The 21,184-nt window shown below is 37.2% G+C and overlaps 2 protein-coding genes and 1 long non-coding RNA gene across 3 annotated transcripts in view; 2 read left to right on the forward strand and 1 right to left on the reverse strand.

The window, feature by feature from the left end:
• Positions 1–1,220, forward strand: part of LOC144233989 (bile acid receptor-like) — a 12,061-nt gene extending 10,841 nt beyond the window's left edge. Inside the window, exon 10 of the mRNA XM_077767085.1 lies at positions 792–1,220. Coding sequence (XP_077623211.1) covers positions 792–1,039 — 248 coding nt within the window. The 3' untranslated portion in view covers positions 1,040–1,220. The remainder of the gene's footprint in view (positions 1–791) is intronic.
• Positions 1–3,519, reverse strand: part of LOC144234009 (uncharacterized) — a 13,295-nt gene extending 9,776 nt beyond the window's left edge. Inside the window, exon 1 of the long non-coding RNA XR_013335836.1 lies at positions 3,075–3,519. This is a non-coding gene — a long non-coding RNA (uncharacterized LOC144234009). The remainder of the gene's footprint in view (positions 1–3,074) is intronic.
• Positions 3,520–4,866: 1,347 nt separating this feature from the next.
• Positions 4,867–21,184, forward strand: part of SYCP1 (synaptonemal complex protein 1) — a 128,305-nt gene continuing 111,987 nt past the window's right edge. The window contains exons 1-7 of the mRNA XM_077767835.1: positions 4,867–4,887; positions 5,954–6,038; positions 6,217–6,260; positions 6,435–6,491; positions 7,848–8,012; positions 8,663–8,730; positions 18,555–18,630. Coding sequence (XP_077623961.1) covers positions 4,867–4,887; positions 5,954–6,038; positions 6,217–6,260; positions 6,435–6,491; positions 7,848–8,012; positions 8,663–8,730; positions 18,555–18,630 — 516 coding nt within the window. The remainder of the gene's footprint in view (positions 4,888–5,953; positions 6,039–6,216; positions 6,261–6,434; positions 6,492–7,847; positions 8,013–8,662; positions 8,731–18,554; positions 18,631–21,184) is intronic.

Genomic DNA, 21,184 nt, shown 5'->3' on the forward strand with positions numbered 1-21,184 from the left:
GAGAGAGAGAGAGAGCGTGAGCAGGGGAGGGTCAGAGAGAGAGGGAGTCACAGACTGAAACAGGCTCCAGGCTCTGAGCTGGCAGTCAGCACAGAGCCCGACGCGGGGCTCGAACCCATGAACCGTGAGATCATGACCTAAGCGAAAGTCGGACGCTTAACCGACTAAGCCACCCAGGTGCCCCCCTCCACCCTAATTTCTTATCCCTTTCTCTGCTTATTTTTCTCTGTGACACTTATCGTTGTCATATTATATTTCTATTTAAATGTGTATGTGTCTCTTCTCTTGCCCCCTCCTCCCAAACTCAGGATAGAAGCTTAATGAGGGCAGGGAATTGTGTCTGCCTTGTTCACTGCTGCATCTCCACCACAATGCCTGGATAAATAATTGTTGCCTAACCATTAAGAAATTCTCGGTTGGTTAGAAGCTTCACCTTTCACTTACTGTTGCCCTTGAAGAAATTAATTTTTTTAAAGTTTCAAGTAAGCTTGAAACTTGCTTTTATATTCTTACAACCATTTACTGACCCTTCTCTTCCTATTTGACTTGTCTACATCTTAATTAGCTGGTTTAAAAGACCGTGGTAATAATGGAATTTACCTCATAGCGTATCTGAAGATTAAATAAGACATTGCATGAAATAAGTTACTTAGTGTAATATCTGGCATATGTTAAGGGTCCAGTAAATATTTGCTATTTTTATTATTTACAAACTGTATTGCTTTAAATTAATTTGCTATCTTTTACCACTTTCCAGTATTCATTAAGATGTACATGATGATGTTTTTCAGATCGTCCATGCCTTAAAAATAAGCAATATGTGGAAAATTTACAGGAACCAGTTTTACAAATTTTGTACAAATATTCAAAAATTTATCATCCAGAAGACCTACAGCATTTTGCTCGTCTCATAGCGAGGCTCACTGAACTGAGGACACTGAATCACAACTACTCAGAAATCCTTCGCGCTTGGAAAGCAGAGGACCCCAAATTGGCTTGTTTACTCTCAGAGAAATGGGATTTGTATTCACATTGCTGAAATTTTAGAACGTTGTTGTGGTTTGTCTTAAAACTTTCTAAATCTAGATTGTTTATCATCATAGGATGACTGATTTGGAAAACATAAACAGGACTGCTAGGTTTCCAATATATCACCAAGAAAGGGACATTATCAGTGTTCCTCAAATTCTGTGGAATGTAGGACTACCACTAGAGGGACAGCCAGGATTCTTTTTGAGATTTGACTCAAAAGAAGCAATAATTATTGTTTGCATGATTCCTTCTAAAGGGAAAAATGCTAGAGTTCTTACCTGAAGAAACTCTACTGCTTCCCTTTAGTAGAAAATTGAATGCAAGTATATAGATTACTTATAGACATGAGAATCTAGTGGAAACAGTTGTAATCAGAATACTGGCAGTTTGTGAACCTCATTAATTAGGCCAGATTGATGGGATAAAGAACTAACATTTTAAACTGATTCCTGTTATGGCATTTTATGAATTATTAAAGAGGAACAAAACTTTGTTCAACTCTTACCTTTTCCTAATGTTTTTTAAAAAGAAATCTTTTGTAAGTCTGAATTAAAAAATTTTTTGTGATGGCAAGATATTGAAAAAAGCTAAAATGACAAGTCATTCAAATGTTTTCAACACAATTTACTGCTCATTCTGGCAGACAATATTTTGACATTTTTGCCAATACCTTTTGTAGAAAAAATGAAGTTCTTAAAAACTGAAATCTTTCCACAAATATTTTAATCCTTGTAAGGATAGGAAGGCTATCTAGTAAAAATAAATTTCATATGAAATACATGGAATTGAGAAATTCTGTGGTGCTATTATTTGAAAGACTGGCTGTAAGTAAATAAAATACTGTGAATTTAAGTTAGTAGGAGTGGTAGCATTTTGGTTTTTTATAAAGGAAAAAAGACCATAGTTAAATTTTTCGCAGTTATAAAACTTAAAAAAAACCTGAAACGTTGAATTTATACTTTGAACTTTCAAAAGATCTTATTTAAATGCCTCCAGGGGGTATCTTGGGCATAAACCTGGAATCATCTCTTTGAGGGAATACTCTTTTTTAGACAGACCTCAATTTCCTTAAAATATAAAATGAAGGACTTAACCTGGTTCATCTCTTTCAGCTCAAAAATTTTTTAAGTTTTAGCAGAAACTATGATGTCTCATATTACATTTACACAAAACAAAGTTGGTTAAAGTATTTAAGTCCTTTCGAAAAACATCAATTATAGGAGTTACAAAACAAAGTCAAATGTGTTCAAAACGGAAGGGAACTCCTCTAATTGCTCAAACCTAGGTACTTAGCATCACAATATTTATTGTATTTACTCGCTCAAGCCTGAAACCAGGAAGACATCTGAGACTTCTCTCACTGCTTACTATTAAAAGCCACCAAATCCTATTAATTCTGCTTCCTAAATATCTTTTACGTTTGATGCCTCTTGTTCATCTCCACCACCATTGTCATGGCTCGCCTCCTCATACCTTACCCAGCCTATTAAAACTGTGTCCCTAACTTGAGTCCCACATGTGTGCCTAAACCACTTCTCGTACTACAACTTTTCTTCTGAACTGGATCTTGCCTTCCTTTCCACTCAGAATTCAAGTTCCCCATCCACAAAGGCTAAAACCCAAGGCCTTCTTGTCTGTCAAGTCTGCAGTCTCATTCTTGCCATTTCCTGACCTTGTCCTCAAGCACCTAGGCCACACTTGTTGGACTCCCTCATACTCTTTCAAAACCACAGGGCCTTGGCCTACCTCTTCAGGGGTATAGTCTTTCCCCACTGACTAGCCCAGTCTCTCTATAGTCCCTCTACTCTTGAGGGAAGCCCTAAGGGAAGCCCATCTGCGCACCCTCTCCTGACTCTCCAGGCTACTGCTTAGAGCCTCTTTTCCTGTGTCCTAACCAGTCTTTCAAAATCACCCCCTTTACATGATTACACGCGGCTACAATTGTCTGCCCCTCTGTTTTCTGCCCTAAGACTGAACTCTTGGAAGATGGAAGTGTGTTTTTCACTCTTGGCTTCAATCTGTCACGGGGCTTGCTAGTTTACCTCGCATTCTCTAACAATCGTAGAAGCTTCAAGAACGCCTGAGGAGAAACAGAATCCGGCGAAGAATTGTTACCAGCGCAAAGGAAAATCTCGCGAGAATCGGGAGCCGGGCAAAGGTCGCGGCTGACCGTTATTTAGCCGTTAACCAGCCGTGCACCTGGCACTTCTCTGCCGGCCGCTGAGGAGGGGCGATCTCCGGCCTTGATTGAAGTTCGGAGGCAGAAGCTCTCGTAGGTTCTTTGTGCTGCCTTAGTCGGAACCGCGGTCTTTCGCTGAGTAGTCAGAGGGAAGAGCAGGTGTCCCGAGTTCTTTCCTGGCCACCGAACCCGGAGCCGGGCGGTTTTGATTCCTGCTAGCGCCTCGGTAGCCGTTGCCCTCTCAGAACCTGAGGTAGTTCTCGGGCGGCGGCGATTCAATTTGCCAGAGCTTTCTGTCCCGGGCTGTCACAGGGAGGCCTCGTCGGCAGTTTCTGGCTNTAATAAAAAAATAAAAAGTCATAGATGCAAAAAAAGAAACCCCATTTATTTAAAAACTTAAATCCAATTTATTTGATATACAGGGTTACATCAGTTTCAGGTGTACAATACAGTGATTCAGCAGTTCCGTACAATACGCTCATCAAGATAGGTGCAGTCTTAATCCCCTTCACCTCTTTCCTGCGTCTCCCCACCACCTTCCCTCAGGCACTCACCAGTTTGTCGTCTATCGTTAGGAGTCGGCTTCTTGGTTTGTCTCTTTTTTCCTCTGTAGCCTCCTTTGTTTTGTCTTAAATTACACATATGAACGAAATCGTATGGTATTTGTCTTTTTCTGACTTGTTTCGCTTAGCATTATACTGACTAGCTCTGTGCTTGTTGCAAATGGCAAGATTTCATTCTTTTTTATAAATCAGTAATATTCCATTGTATAGCACATCTTTTTTAAGAAGTTTTTTTTAAATGTTTATTATTTTTGACAGTGTGAGCGGGGGAGGGGTAGAGAGAGGGAGACACAGGATCTAAAGCAGGTTCCAGGCTCTGAGCTGTCAGCACGGAGCCTGATGCGGGGCTCAAACCCACGAACCCGTGAGATCATGACCTGAGCCGAAGTCGGATGTTTAAGTGACTTGAGCTGCCCAGGTGATTCTTTATGCATTCATCTACCAGTGGACACTTGGGCTGCTTCCGTGGCTTGGCTGCAGGAAACATAGGGGTGCATACATCTTTTCAAATTAGTGTTTTCATGTTCGTTGGTAAATACCCAGTAGTGCTATTGCTGGGTCATGGGGTAGTTCTATTTTTAATTTTCTGAGGAACCTGCACACTTTTCCACAGAGGCTGTACCGATTTGCCTTCCCGCCAACAGTGCACAAGACTTCCTTCTTCTCCGTGTCCTCACCAACACTTGTTTCCTGTGTTTATGATTTTTGCCATTCTGACAGGTGTCAGACAATATCTCGTGATTTTGACTAAAAGTTCCTTGATGATGAGTGATGTTGAGCATCTTTTCATGTGTCTTTCAGCCCTCTGGATGTCTTCTTTGGAGACCTATTTGTTTCTTGTCTTCTGCCCATTTTAGAAATGGATTATTTGGGTTTGTTGGTGGTGTGTATATATTCTGGATACTAACCCTTTATTGGATACGTCATTTGTAAATATCTTCTCCCATTCAGCAGGTTATTTTTTAGTTTTGTTGATTGTTTCCTTGCTGTGTAGAAAGAAGCTTTTTATTTTGTTGTAGTCCTAACAGCTTTTCTTTGCCTTAGGGTCTCCTGAGACAAGAGAAACAATCTAGAAAAATATGGCTGTGACCCATGTCCAAGAAACTCCTGCCTGTGCTGTCTTCCAGGATTTTTATTACCCAAGAATTTTAAATGAATAATAAGCATACTTAGTGTTTGTAGGCATTGTTCATTTTAAAAAAAATCACTGCTGCTGTAGAACTCTGGCTATGCAACGGGCTCTAATTTGAATCCTCCCTCTTTGAGGCAACTTATAACCCATATACATTGAAATAGCAAAATATAAAGGTATATTCAGAGAATAGTAGAATCAAGGAAAAAATAAGAAAATTTGAACAAATATTTTATATACTGGTAAAAATTAGTGTCTGATTAAGCTTAAAATTTGGCTTTGAGCTTCCTCGTTGACAGGATAAAAAGAAAAACAGTTTCTGTTGTAGAATTCTTATCAGAAAGTAATTATACCAAGTTTCCCAGGCAAAACAGCTTTTACTATTAAATTGCTTTAAACATTTCTCTGTGGAACTTTATATTGGAGATGGAATGAAGCAATATTTTAATTTTATATGCTGCAGAAAATTTCCTATGTCTGTAGAGCTAAGAGGATAACATTAAAATGTTGTTCAGTGAAGACAGCTCTCAATTCTCTGAAGGGAAAGATAATGACATTGAAGAAAACTAATACATCAAGCTATTAATTAAAATCACTGTTACTTTGGGGGCACCTGGGTGGCTCAGTTGGTCAAGTGCCCAACTTTGGCTCAGGTCATGATCCAGTGGTTCCTGGGTTGAGCCCTGCATTGGGCCCTATGCTGACAATGTGGAGCATGCTTGGGATTTTCTTTCCCTCTCCCCCTCCCCTGACTCATGCTTTTTTTTCTACCTCTCAAACTTTTAAAATTAAATAAAATATTATTTTTATTGAATACTTCGAAGGCGTGTATAATTTATAGTTTACCTGTATCTTCTAAGAGAAAAAATGTTTGCTTTCTTGCATAGGAAACGCACTTGATGTCTTAAATACTGTATATACATTAAAGGGTATACAATTAAAGTCACTTCTTTAAGCCTTTGTATATTACATACACAATTACATATTCACTGCTAGTTACCAGAGTGATGTGGAGCAGTATGTTTAAGAACTTCTTTGTGTTTCTAGAGTTTCAACAAATGTTTTGAAGATGATTTTGCTTTTCCATTTGCAATGACTAATCTCTCCAAAGATGGGGAAAACATGGATTCAGGTAAGAAACTCGAAAAGCAATACATCACTATATGTAGAACTGTTTTTTACATACAGGTTGCTAGATACTGAAAATATAAGGATTATATTGATAGCCTTGACATTAAAACTAGATATAATACTTGATACAAAAAATAAGATGTTGGCATATTTAATATCGGTTGTTTTTTATCTTGCAGACCCTGCTTTGCAAAAAGTTAAGATTTTGCCCATGCTTGAACAGGTCAGTTAAGTATGGTGTATTGTGCTATAACGTAATATGTTTAGGTCTTGAGTTGCTTGTTTGGAAAAAAATTCTTTATTTGTTGGATTAGTAGCCTTCAGTATTTAATTGCTACTATTTGGAAACTCTCATCAGAAATATTTTCTTACAGGAAACAATTATTCATTTTTTTAGGCTGATAACACTGACAGTTGTCACTACCAGGAAGGACTAAAAGACTCTGATTTTGAGGTCAGAAGTTTGCCCATCCCTATTAAATTTATTGTGATTGGAGTATCATTTATTGTTATTTGTATATATCTTTCTTTTGACGCTTCTAAAGGATTAAAATTTGGTTTATGTTTTAAGTTGTATCCTTCAAAATCCTTTTCCTTCCTTTGTTTTTCCTTTAAAGTTGTTGAAACACCAGGCTTCTGTATTTTTCTGGGTTATACAAACAACCATCCTTTGGGGCAATTTAATTATAAACGATAGCAAGAATAGAAGAGGGGTTGTGGCTACAATTTCATAGGCTCAGCCTGTGAAAAGGCTGAGAATCAAGTCACTATTTTACAAATAAAACTAATTAATAGATGTGATTGGCTGGTTTGCTGTTCAAGGACTCTTTTTNTGCCTGCTAGGCATATATATATATATATATATATGTATATATATTTTGAGAGAGACAGAGCACAAGCAGAGGAGGGACAGAGAGAAAGAGAGAGACAGAGAATCTCAGGCTGACAGCACAGAGCCTGATAAGGGGCTTGATTCTATGAAATGTGAGGTCATTACTTGAGTTGGGTGCTTAACTGACTGAGCCACCCAGGAGCTCCTAGAGCATGTGACTCTTAACCTCAGGGTCCTTAGTTCAAGCCCCACATTGGGTGTGGATCTAGTTAAAAACAAAACAAAAAATACCCAAACCAACAGAGAGAAAGTCCATGACCTGATAAAATGCTGTATGTTTGTTGTGATTATAACAGCACAGAATTTAATATTCATCTATTTTGATAACAAAGAGCTATCAACAAACAGAAATCAGTATGATTTAAAAAATATAAACTCTGGCATTACCGTATAATGTTGAAATGGATAATGCAGGAAATCCAAATAAAATCTAAATAGAACCTGAGAATAAATGAAAGCTAGATCTTCTGTTAACTGTATTTTTTGTCATTATATTTTAAAATTCATGTCCTTTAAGTAATTCTTCAAACTATATAACCAAAATATTTTAAGACCATGGTAAAAATTTATAAATATACTGTAGAGTGATTGGCTTTAGCTTTCAATCAGCCAGACTCTCTCACTGATTAAAATATTTCCAATTTCTGGCTTGGGTACATTTTGAATGTATTTGATTATAGTCAGCAGGGCATTACAAAAGTTACTGGTCAGTTGATTAAGTTAAGGTGCTAATACTGCTTTCTTATTTTAAAGTGTTAATGTAGTTTTCAGCATGATATGAGGGCATAAATTGAGGAGAGATTTATTCTCAACTACTAAGGTACTAATACTCTTGGATATTTTCAGTAGGCAGCTGTAGTTTGTTAATTGTTCATAATTTTAGTTAACCAGTCTTTGAAAACCTATTTGTTTTAATAGAATTCAGAGCCAATGAGCAGACTGTATTCAAAACTGTATAAGGAGGCTGAAAAGATCAAGAAGTGGAAAGTGGATATAGACTCTGAATTAAAGCAGAAAGAAAATAAGTTACAAGAAAATAGAAAGATAATTGAAGCACAGCGGAAAGCCATTCAAGAACTACAGGTATAATGAGATTTTGAATTGAGAATGTAGTATAGTAGATTCTGTCATAATAGTATTTAAAATAGAGTATTTCTGTGATGTGGATTTTAAGGACAGTAGTTTTTTTAAGTTTCACTGATACTGCGTTTCAACTTTAGGATGAACACAGAGGACAAGTTGTATAGAGCTTTAATGCAAACGGTTAGGGAAATAATAAATTAGGTAAAGATTGATTTAATGATTCTAATTCTAGGCTTAATTTTTAATTCCTATTACTGATGTTTTGTTTGAAATAAATGTCTTTTATTAGAATATGACATTTGTGGTTAAAACTATATTTGAAGCTGTTCAGATTCAGTTTTGTGGCCTAGTAAAAGAAGAATGTTGAAAATCCAGCATTGGATTAGGACAAAGATAAAACATCATTTAAAAATGTTTAGGGATGATAATACTGCACTAAAACATTGTTGGATACTTTATGGAGATGATTCAGCAAACTTGATTTAGATCTGTGAAAGTGAGACCCATGATTTGTGACAAAAATAGTTTTTTATGTGCAAAGGAGTTTTACACTTCTTAGTTGTTAGCAGAGAAATGCTGCTTAATCATTATACTCATGTTTGTTTTGCTAAGCAAAATGTGATGAACTGTTTTTCTGTTTTGTAAATTAGTTTGAAAATGAAAAAATAAGTTTGAAATTAGAAGAACGAATTCAAGAAAATAAAGATTTAATAAAAGAGTAAGTAATCATTTAATGAATTTGTTCTTTATTCCAGGTTTGTTAAAATAATTTCCAGAAATTTATTGAACACTTTCTATTATGTATTAACTTACATAGAGAATTCTACCTGAGTACTGTGAGAGGAGGAAGACCTAGTTATTTTACATTCTTGTATTTGGCAAACAGTGGTCACTGACTAATACTTTTTACTTTCTAAAATGTCAGGTAGGCAAAACCATTACTGCGTATCAAAAAGGTATCTGATAATCCTGTATCTACAACTGCCTACGTATGTTGTCTACCTTTCTGTTTGTTGCAGTATTTTAGGTACAGCGTTTATAGAATAATGCTCAATTTAGCTCCAAGCTAATTCTTACTCTCAAGTTCCTGTTTTGTCAGTGGTCTAATGATTGTTCCATTAACATTAGCTTAAAATTTTAGTATCCTCGTTAACTTTTCCTTCCTTTTGTTCTAGGCTGTAGCTAAGCCTTATTTTATACCCTCTTATCTCCTTTGGATTATATCCTATAGAATTTAATAGAGACATGTAATTGTTTAATAATTCATCTGCCAAGTAGATACCGAATAGTTAGAATGTAGTGTATGGTTCCACAAAGAGTACAAAACTTATTTATTCCTACTTGCTTGCTATATATGGTTTTAGAAGACCTTTCACCTTGTCAGTGAAGTTGCTGATAAGTGAAAAAGGCTCTTAACGACAAATTGTTTTAGCCCAATTGAAGACAACCTGTGGAGGTGCCTGGCTGGCTCAGTTGGAAGAGCATGTGACTCTTGATTTCAGGGTCATGAGATTGAGCCCAGTATTGGGGTCAGAGATTACTTAAATAAGGAAATAAACTTAAAAAGAGAACCTGTGACTTCCCAGATAAAATTTAAATATTAAACCTTAATTTTTTCCCCTGCCTGCTCGAGGTTTGGTTATTAGGGAGAAGGGAGAGTAAAGAGGAAGTTTCTAATATTGTGTGCCTATTGTATATTTGGTCTCTTTCGTAGAATATGTGACTGAGTTCCTACTGTATCTGTCCCCCTAATACCAGTATTTGATGACTTGTGAGCTTTCTTAAGTTTGCTGTTACCTCCATTAATGAACGTGTGAATTTTTTGTTAATGCTGTGACTGTTGGGTTACATAGTATAGTGTAATTTAGTGTAGTGTGACATGGGATATATGCCATTTTTTGAGGTGAGAGGTAGTGAGTTTATTTTGTTTTTTTAAATTTTTTTAATTTAAATTTTTTTTTCCAAATAGTTTATTGTCAAGTTGGTTTCCACATAATGCCCAGTGCTCATCCCCACAAGTGCCCTCCTCCATGCCCATCCCCCCCCACCCCCCACATCCATCAGTCCTCAGTTTTTGTCAGCATTCAAGAGTCTCTCATGGTTTGCCTCTCTCCCTTTCCCCCACCATTTCCCCCCTTCTTCTCCCCCTTGTTCCTCCGTTAAGTTCCTCCTAATCCTCCTATACGTGCAAACATATGATATTTGTCCTTCTCTGCCTGACTTATTTCGCTCAGCATAACACCCCCAAGGTCCATCCATGTTGCTACACATGGCCAGATTTCATTCTTTCTCATTGCCATGTAGTATTCCATCGTATAGATAAACCACATCTTCTTGATCCATTCGTCCGTTGATGGACACTTAGGCTCTTTCCATGTTTTGGCTATTGTTGAGAGTGCTGCTATGAACATTGGGGTACATGTGCTCCTATGCATCAGCATTTCTGTATCCCTTGGGTAAATTCCTAGCAGTGCTATTGCTGGGTCATAGGGGAGTTCTATTGTTAGTTTCCTGAGGAACCTCCACACTGTTTTCCAGAGGGGCTGTACCAGTTTACATTCCCACCAACAGTGTAGGAGGGTGCCCGTTTCTCCACATCCTCGCCAGCATCTAGAGTTCTCTGATTTGCTTATTTTAGCCTAGTGAGTTTATTTTGGATGTGATTTTCTATTTTAAGCACTTGCTTGAGTTGTGTGTCAGTATTGCCCTCAAATGCTGAATTGTCATTTGTCATCTGAAAGAACCTTGACATTTAGGGTAAGAGCTTTGTCAAAAAATGTTGGTAAGAAACAAAGTTGCACTTAAGGTCAAGTGACTTGATTTTTGGATGACAGATTTAATATAATTGACCAGCCTATTCACTGATCATGACTTTCTAAAAGGGTTAGAGATTTGAAAGAGACTTTGGGTATTTCAAAACCGTATGTATGCCTGGCCTAGAATAGAAGTTTGACAGGAAATGGACACTTTAATTTATTGACTTTTTGAGGAGAAAAAGACTTTTGAGATAGTTTAGATAATTTGGAAGGGATTTTTTTTTTTTTAATGGAGCATAGGACCTTATATATGATTTGATTTTCATATATAAGTGTGTCAGCAGTAAAACCTGAAGCATCCACAATTAAATACTTCAGAAAAGACTTTAAAAAGCAAGATTTGATTTGACAGACTCCTATCTGGGATTTGTTTAGATAATTTGATGACTTAAACCCTTATCAAGCCCTGTGGCATGCCTATGATGGTGATAGTTATCAGAGAAGAGAAAGCTGTCCATAGATGAGGATGTCCAAAGGACGTATAGGAGTTAGCCAGGAGGGGAATTAGAGGTTGTGACTCTGGTATTTTGATGCGCTAAAGAGTTTTGATTTTATCTTGAAGTCGGGGTAGAGGGTAGGGGCTGCAGAAGAGTGGGCCAGAGAAAGGCTGATTGGCTATAGCTATGGCTCCCTTCAACAAGAACAGTTTTATTTATTTATTTTTTTAAAAATATTTTTATTTATTTCTAGGAGAGAGAGAGAGACAGTGTGAGCAGGGGAGGGTCAGAGAGAGAGGGAGACACAGACTCTGAAATAGGCTCCAGGCTCTGAGCTGGCAGTCAGCACAGAGCCCGACGCGGGGCTCGAACCCACGAACCGCGAGATCATGACCTAAGCGAAAGTCGGACACTTAACCGACTAAGCCACCCAGGCGCCCCAGAACAGTTTTATTTTTTAAATGTAGTTTAAAATCTTGTGTATCCAGTTAGGATTTCTTTTCTTTTTTTTTTTTAATTTTTTAACATTTATTTATTTTTGAGACAGAGTATGAGCAGGGGAGGGTCAGAGAGAGAGGGAGACACAGAATCTAAAACAGGCTCCAGGCTCTGAGCTGTCAGCACAGAGCCCGACGCGGGGCTCGAACCCACAGACTGCGAGATCATGACCTGAGCCGAAGTCGGCCGCTTAACCGACTGAGCCACCCAGGCGCCCCTAAGATTTCATTTTGTAAGAGAATTTTGGTTCTAGGGGAAAAAAAAGATTGAAAACTGCTGTAGATGGTCGTTTTGAAGCCAGTGAAGAGTTTTAAGAATTCTAAAATTGAGCCATTGTGAGTACATAGTAGAATTGAAATAAATATTTGTTTGGATGAGTGCTTGTATATGGATATGTGGCTGGTTTTATACCAGGCTGTGCTGCTCACAGGGTCTTGGCGGTTCGGGGAGCATATCGGTAAAGGCACTTTTGTCCTTTACTCCTCACCATAAATTAACAGGAAGAGGCTGAGGTTGTTTTTTCAAATTGTATCTGAAGAATTAGGTTTATGGTCACTTGTTCTGATTTTTACAAAACCTCTAACAAAAAAGTCCCTCTCTAGACCAGTGGTTCTCACATTTTTGCAAGCATCTGAATTATCTGCAAAGCTTGTTAAAGAATATACTGTTATCCTCTCCCTTCCCCTCCCACCCCCCTAGAATTTCTGATTCAGTGGAATAGGGCTTCAGAATTTGCTTTTCTAACAAGTGATGTGGATGCTACTGGTCCAAGGATCAGACTTTGGGAGCTACTGCTCTGTACTAGAGAACAGTCACAGGCTTTGAAAATAAAACAAAAGTACTCTTTCTCTGACTTATTTTTCTTAGCATTATACTCTCTAGATTCATCCATGTTGTTGCAAATAGGAAAATTACATTCTTTTTTATGGCTCAGTGATATATTCCTCTGTTTGTATATTTGTGTGTGTGTGTATGTATACACTGCATCTTTATCCATTTATCTATCAGTGGCCACTTGGGCTGTTTCTATATTATGTTCTATGATTCATCAGTAAACATAAGACTGTGTATATCCCTTCAAATTAGTGTTTCTCTATTCTTTGGGTATTACCGGATCATGTGGTAGTTCTGTTTTTAATCATTTTTTTATTTTTTATTTATTTACTTTTTATTTATTTCTGAGAGAGAGAGAGACAGCGTGAGCAGGGGAGGGTCAAGAGAGAGGGAGACACAGAATCTAAAACAGGCTCCAGGCTCTGAGCTAGCTGTCAGCACAGAGCCTGACGTGGGGCTTGAACCCACAAACCGCAAGATCATGACCTGAGCTGAAGCCGGACACTCAACTGACTGAGTCATCGAGGTGCCCCTGTTTTAAAATTTTTTTGAGCAACCTCCATACTGTTTTCCAAAGTGGCTGCAACAGTTTACATTCCCATAGTGCATAAGGGTCCTTTTTTCTCCACATCCTCACCAACACTTGTTGTTTCTTGTGTTTTTGATTTTAGCTGTTCTGACAGGTGTTGTGATTGTGATTTGCATTTCCCTGTTGATTAGTGATGTTGAACATCTTTTCAGGTGTCTGGCCATATGTATGTCGTCTTTGGAGAACAGTTTATGTCTTCTGCCCATTTTTAAATTGGATTATCAGGTTTTTGTGTGTGTTGAGTTTTATAAGTTCTTTGTATATTTTGGATACTAACCCTCTATCAGATACATCATTGGCAAATATCTTCTTCTGTTCAGTAGGTTGTTTTTTCATTTTGTTGATTGTTTGCTGTGCAGAAGTTTTTTATTTTGATGTGGTCCCGACATTATTTTTGCTTTTGTTTCCCTTGTCTCAGAAGACCTATCTAGAAAGATGTTGTACGGGTGATACGCCTGTGCTCCCTTCTAGGGCAACCAGACAAAAAGAAATAAAAGGCATCCAAATTGGCAAAGATTTTTATGATTTTTGGTCTCACATTTAGGCCTTTCATCCATTTTGAATTTATTTTTGTGTATAGTGTAAGAAAGTGGTCCAGTTTCATTGCTTTGCATTAGCTGTCCACTTTTTCTAGTACCTTTTGTTGAAGAGACTTTTTCCCATTACGTATTCTTGCCTCCTTTGTTGAAGATGAGTTGACCACATAATTGTGGGTTTATTTCTGTGTTTTATTTTCTGTTCTGTTAACCTACGTGTCTCTTTTTGTGCCAGTACCATACAGTTTCGATCACTCGATTTCTAATAGAAGTTGAAATCTGGAATTGTGATACCTCCAGCTTTCACTCATGTGGAATTTAAGAAACAAATGAACAAAGGGAAAAAGAGCACACCAAAAATAGACTCTTATCTATAGAGAACAAACAGATGGTTACCAGAGGGGAGGTGGGTGGGTGGATGGGTGAAATAGGTAAAGGGGATTAGGAGGACATTTATCATGATGAACATTGAGTAATATGTGGAATTGTAGAATCACTATATTGTATACCTGAAACCAATATAACCCTGTATGTGGACTACTCCTGATTTAAATAAAAAAGATAAGTAAACATTTTTGAAAAGCAGACAAAAAAAACCACCCTTGATTTCAGTGACTTCTTTTTCATTTATTAGTTTATTGAAAATGTCAAAGGATATGGTCTATGTAATAATCTAACTTTTGCATTTTACTAACCTAATATGTAGATTTAAAAATCATTATTTTTTTCAAAGTTTATTTATTTTTTTGAGAGAAAGAGGGTGTGCACGCACGTGTGAACAAGTGGGGGAGGGGCAGACAGAGGGAGACAATCCCAAGCAGGCTCTGTGTTGATAGCCAAATGTGGGGCTTAAATTCATGGACAGTGAGGTCATGACCTGATCTGAAATTGAGTCCCACACTTGACTGAGTCACCCAGGTGCCCCTAAAAATCATTATTAATGAGAGGCACCTGGGTGGCTGTGTTGGCTGTGTGTCTGACTTCAGCTCTGGTCATGATCTTGCAGTTTGTGGCTTGCGCTGCTGTCAGCACAGAGCCCACTCTGGATCCTCTGTCCCCCTCTCTGCCTCTTGCCTGCTTGTGCTTTCTCTCTTAAAAATATTAAACCCCAAAATTCATTATTTTTTAAATAATTTTTTAAAAATATTTATTTCTGAGAGAGAGGGAGAGAGACAGCATGAGCAGGGAGGGTCAGAGAGAGAGGGAGACACAGAATCTGAAGCAGGCTCCAGGCTCTGAGCTGTCAGCACAGAGCCCGACGGAGGGCTCGAACCCACGGACCGTGAGATCATGACCTGAGCCAAAGTTGGATGCTGAACCGACTGAGCCACCCAGGCGCTCCCCAAAATTCATTATTAATGATTAATTTGTAACAGTTCATTTCTATGGAAAATTTATGAGATGGAAAATTACATCTAACTGCTGAATGTATGATAACTTTAACAGGACATCTAGAGGTCTTTTTTTCCCCTCTTTTTAAAAACTTTCATTAACATTTAATGAGATTTGGAAGATATGAGACTACATTGTATTGAACTTTCTAAAAAAATATATTGATATATGACATTAGTTTTAGGTATGTAACATAACTATTTGACAAATGAATGGCAGAATGATTAGCAAATATATTCTCCCATTTAGTAGTTTGGCTTTTCATTTTGTTGGTAGTTTCCTTGGCTGTGCAGAAGCTTTTATTTTATTTATTTTTATTTTTTAATTGTTTTTAAAATATTGATCATTGATTTTGGTTGTCATGTCTTTTTTTAATAATTTTTTTAATGTTTATTTTGAGAGAGAGACACAGACACCCGGAGCACAAGCGGGGGAGGGGCAGAAAGAGAAGGAGACACAGAATTGAAAGCAGTCTCCAGCCTCCGAGTTGTTAGGACAGAGCCCGATGTGAGGCTCGAACCCACGAACTGTAAGATCATGACCTGAACCAAAGACAGTGCTTAACCAACTGTGCACCCAGGCACCCCCCGGAAGCTTTTAAATTTGATGTGGTCCCACTTGTTAATTATTTTTGGTGTATGTCAAATCCAAAAAAATCATTTCTAAGACCAATGTCAAGGAACTTACCACTGGTGTTTTCTAGGAGTCTTACAGTTTCAGGTCTTAGGTTCAAGTCTTTAATCCATTTTGAATTGATTTTGTGTATGCTGTAAGATAGTAGTCCTGTTTTCCCAATGCCATTTATTTTTAAAAAATTTTAGTGTCTATTTTTGAGAGACAGGGAGAGACCTGTCAGCACAGAGCCTGACATGGGCTTCAACTTACAAACTGTGAGATCATGACCTGAGCCCAAGTTGGACGCTTAACTGACTGAGCCAGCCACCAACGTACCCCTTCCCAACACCATTTATTGAAGGGACTTTCCTTTCTCCGTTATATATTCTTGGCTCTTTTGTAGTGAATTCACTAACCATATATGCGTGGGTATGTTGATCTGTGTGTCTGTTTTTATGCTAATACCATACTTTTAAAAAAAGGTTTTATTTAAATTCTAGTTAACCTACAATGTAATATTAGTTTCAGGTATACAATATAGTGATTCATCACTTCCATACAATACCTGGTACTCATCCCAACAAGTGTACTCCTTAATCTCCGTCACCTATTTAACCAACTCCCCCCACCTCCCAGACTGTTCTGATTTTACTATAGTTTTGTCATATAGTTTGAAATCAGGAAGTGTGATTCCTCCAGCTCTTCTTTCTCAAGTTTGCTTTGGTTCTTTGGTGATATCATACAAAGTTTAGGTTTCTTCTGTTTCTGAAAAACGCCATTGGAAATTTGGTTGGGATTGCATTGATTCCATAAATTGTTTTGAGTAGTGTGTTATTCATAAGAAAAAAAATACTTGGTCATTCAGATGACCAAATATGTATTTCTCATATAAATATATATATTTGGTTTTCATCCACCCTCCTCATCACCTCCAAAATCCTTGGAATTTTCTAAGTGCTGAGAGTGACAAAAGTTCTCTCTTGTTATGTTAATGGGGTGACTTTTGGAACCCACTTAAGGATGAGTCTGGTTGCCAGGAGAACGACAGTGTGATTAGAGGGTTGGAACTTTCCATCCCTTTCCACACCCACCCTCTACCGTGGGAAGGGGAGAGGGTCTGGAAGTTGAATCAGTACTCATTGACCAATGATTTAATCAATCATGATTACATAACTAAGCATCCATGAAAGCCCAGGAGGACAGGGTTCAGGAAAACTTCGAGCTTGATGAAGAGATTTGAAGAGAGTGGTGAGGTCAGAGAGAGCATGGAAGCTCCACACCCTTTCCCCTTGCCTGGCCTTATGCATCTTCTTCTATCTGTTTCTCAGTTATATTCTTTTATAATAAACTAGTAATGTAGCAAGTAAGTTGTTTCTCAGAGTTCAGTGAGCTGCTCCTGCAAATTAACTGACCCTAAGGAACCTCAGATTTATAGGCAGTTTGTCAGAGGTACAGGTAACAAATCTGCGCTTGTCAATGGTGTCTGAAAACTAAGGAGTGAGTTGGGAGTTTCTTATAGCCAGTCGGACAGAAGTACAGGTAACAACTTGGGCTTGCAACTGGTATCTCAAGTGGGGCTGGGGGGACAGCAGTTTTGTAGGACCTAACTTGTAGCATCTGAGGCTACCTCCAGGAAGACAGTGTCAGAATTGAATTCAAATGTGACACACTCAACTGGTGTTCCAAGAATTCTTGTTGGTGTGGGGAACTGCCCCCTTCCCATTGGAATTGGTATTAGGACCCATTTAGGTAACGTGGACATTTTAACAATACTCTTCTAATCAATGCACATGGACTCTCTTTCTGTTTGTGTCTTCAATTTCTTAATGTCTTATAGTTTTCAGCATCTAGGTCTTTTATTTCCTTGGTTAAATTTAATCCTAGGTATCTTTTTGATGCAGTTGTAAATGGGGTTGTTTTCTTAATTTCTCCTTCAGATAGTTGATTATCATTGTACACAAAGGCAACTGATTTTTGTATATTGATTTTGTATCTTAACAAACCTTGCTGAATTGGTGTTTTAGTTCTAGCAGTTTTTTGGTGGGGTCTTTGGAGTTTTCTCTATATGTCATGTCAACTGCAAAGAGTGAGTTTCTTTTTCTTTTCCGATTTGCATACCCTTAATGTATTTATTTTCTTGCCTAATTGTTCTGACTAGTCCTTCCAATACTATGCTGAATAAGAGTGGTGAGAGGGGGTATTCTTGTCTTGTTCCCAATGTTAGAGGAAAAGCTTTTGGCTTTTTACTTTTTCTGAACATGATGCAAGCTGCGGACTCATCATATATGGCCATTATTATGTTGAGGTACATTTGCTTTATACCCAACTTTGTTGAGAGTTTTTATTACAAATAGTAATTGAATTTTTATTAAATGTTTTTTTCTGCATCTATTGAGATGTTCAGAGGTCGTCTTATTCATGTAATGAAAGGGTAGTCAGAAAGTTGACCCGCTTAAGGCTTTGAGGGCAAGACAGCTAGAGTATATCTGGGGTAATTAGTAAACGAAAAGCCTTACCTTCTTTTCTCGTATTTTTTTTCCTTCTGCAAATCTAAAACTGTTTCCTGAAAGGTTGTTGATAGCTACTTGGGTAGAAACTTAGTAAGAACTATCCTTTTTACTTTAAAGTTATGTAGTTACTAAATCATCTTTGCTAATAGTACAGTCAACCCATTTTTTTTATATAGTCATTTATGATGGATGTGATACATATATTAAAGTATTATGAGACTTTCTTTAATAATTATTACAATATTTCATAACTTTTATGTATGATTTTGCTTTGAGATCAGATTGCACTCACACAGATGCTGTATTTTCTTTCAGGAATAATGCTACAAGACATTTATGTAATTTACTGAAAGAAACCTGTGCCAGATCTGCAGAAAAGACAAAGAAATGTAAATATTTTTCTTATTTTACGTGATTTTATCAATTTATTATTATTTTAATGGTGGGGGTAGAGAAGGGAAGAAAGTGTTTTTTCACTTTTTGGAACCGGTTTTGATTTGAAAAAGTTAGATATGCCTCATACCATTTCTTTGCATAAGTAATTTGATTCTCAGTTCTTCGAGCTTAGAAAGCTCACAGTGTTTGAAAGATAATATATTTCAAAAGATAAATATCTGACATTTGTAGTTCTTATTTCAGGTAAAATGGGATCTTTAGACTAAGCTTCTTTCTGTCTGGAACAACCAGCGTATTGAATTTTGATACATAACCATGTTTATAATAGAAACTACTGGCAGAGGGCTATGCTGAAGGCGTAGTGCTTAAGAGTAGTGCAATATTTATTTCCAATCTAAATAGAATTCTCAAGTTTCTCCTAAAGAAACATGCTTTTAAAATATTCAAATAAGGTTGTGGTATTTATGTGAAAGTACACATTTTCATTTTATGCATATTTTGATTTTACTTATAGGAATTTTCATTTTGATGGAAAACATAATCTTATTTTCAAAAATAATACTTTTATCTTTGTCCTTATTTTCACACTAGCTGTACTTTGTTTCTGCCAAGAATGTATTAGGGTATACTGTCTACCTGCTTTTTCAGGATTGCTAAAATTTTAATATCACACAGCTTATTGTGTAAGAGCCTGGGCTTAACAGTTAGACAGTTTATGCTCAAGTTTAAACTTTCATTTCCTGTCTACTTGACCTTGGATAAGTTATATAGTCTCTGACCCACTGTTTATTGATTAATAACATGCCTCTTAGTGGTGTTTTGAGAATTAAATTTGTTAATTTAATTCTGCTCCTCCTCCTTCCTCTTCTTTTTTCTTTTTCTCCTCCTTCCCCTCTTCCTTTTCCTTCCCCCTTGCCTCTTCCTTGTCCTCCTCCTCCTCTCTTTCTTTCCAGTATGCATTTTTGCTAGCTTTTTAAATTATTTGTCCCTGCATTTAGTACTTTGCTTTTAGAACTATTCTATGTTTTCCAGAATGTAGTGCATCACTACCAGCTACCTCTGCTGCATCCTGTTTGTCCAACTTTCTATATTAGCTTTTCCATCTCTATATAAAAAGTGGTGAAAAGTATACATTGATGGGTGTAGAGGGATGGTGTGTTGACTGCTTTGTAGAAAGTAACCTGGGCCATAGAGACAAGGCTGCTAGTTTTTTTTCCCCCCTCTGCTTAGTTTTATGTTCTCTAAGTCAGAGATAGATGGTGAGAGAGATTTGAAGGATCTTCAAAAAATTTTAGGTGATTTCTTTAATGAACCAGTGAGTATATCTTGATATGATGTGTAGATAGTTTTTTCCTGTAAAAAGTCTTTATTAATGTAAACTCCATCTAGATTCTTAAGTTTTTCCTTTTGCTGTTGGATTTTTCTGTCTTCTTTATTCATTCACCAGCTTTTAAAGTGCCTCCTTTGTGTCGTGAAATATTCTGAATGCTGAGGAAGAGAGCAGTGAAAGGGTTCTGCTTTTAAGGAGTATGTACCCTAGTGGAGGGACACAGACCATAAACCAGTTATATGTTGGGTGATGATAACTGCTTAAGGAAAGAGTAGTTTGGGGTAGGGTGATTGGGGGAGTATTTTAGAAACCCTAGTAAGTGGAGGAGGGGGTGAGCCATGTAGTTATTTTGGGAAATAGTAAGTGCAAAGTCCCTTAGATGAAAGCCTGTTTAATATTTTCAAGTCAATGAGGCCACTGTGCTGTTACCTTTGATATTTCTGCCTTGTATACGTTTTTCATCTTTTTTTTCTTGTGTGCCACTCAGGAAGATTTCTTCTAATCTCTCTTCCAGTACACCGATTTTCTATTTAGCTACTTCTAGTTTGTTTTTTAATTCATCAGCTGAAGTTCAAATTTTTGTTATTGCATTTTCTGGTTCTGTATCTATTAGCTGGTCTTTAAAATATCTGTAGTATCACTTCTTAGACTTTCAGGTTTGTTGCTGAAATTTTTCTTTAACATAAAGTTGGTGGACAGTGTTACATTCGTTTCAGGTATGCAACATAGTGATTTAATACATGATGTTCACTAGTGTTATTTGCTGGAATTTTTAAGCTCAGATTTTTATCTCCATGAACATAGTAAATTAAACTTATTAAGGTTTTAATAAAGTTTATTAAAGGGGTCTATTCTGTTGTGTTGTTCTCTAGATTCTAGTTGTTTATCTCATTGTGTACTTCATTATCTACGATTATTTGCTTGAGACCTAGAATGATGTCACATTTTCCTGGTTCTTTGAATGTTGAAAAGTTTTGATTATCTCCTGGACATTTTGAAATTCTGTGTTGTGAGAATCTGGGTCCTTTTAAAATCCCCAGGACAGTGTATGTTTGTTTATTTTATAGCAGGCAGTCAACTCTGGATCAGATCACAAATTCTATCTTGCCTTCTGTGTGCTAGGTTCTAATATCAATCAGTTCAGTTTTCAAAGCCTTTGGTATACTGGTCTGGCTCTGTTTCTTGTACGCTCCACTCAAGATTAGATCTGGGATGTGGG

Source organism: Crocuta crocuta, unplaced genomic scaffold (genome assembly GCF_008692635.1).
Source record: "Crocuta crocuta isolate KB4526 unplaced genomic scaffold, BGI_CrCroc_1.0 scaffold180, whole genome shotgun sequence".
Taxonomy (NCBI): Eukaryota; Metazoa; Chordata; class Mammalia; order Carnivora; family Hyaenidae; genus Crocuta; species Crocuta crocuta.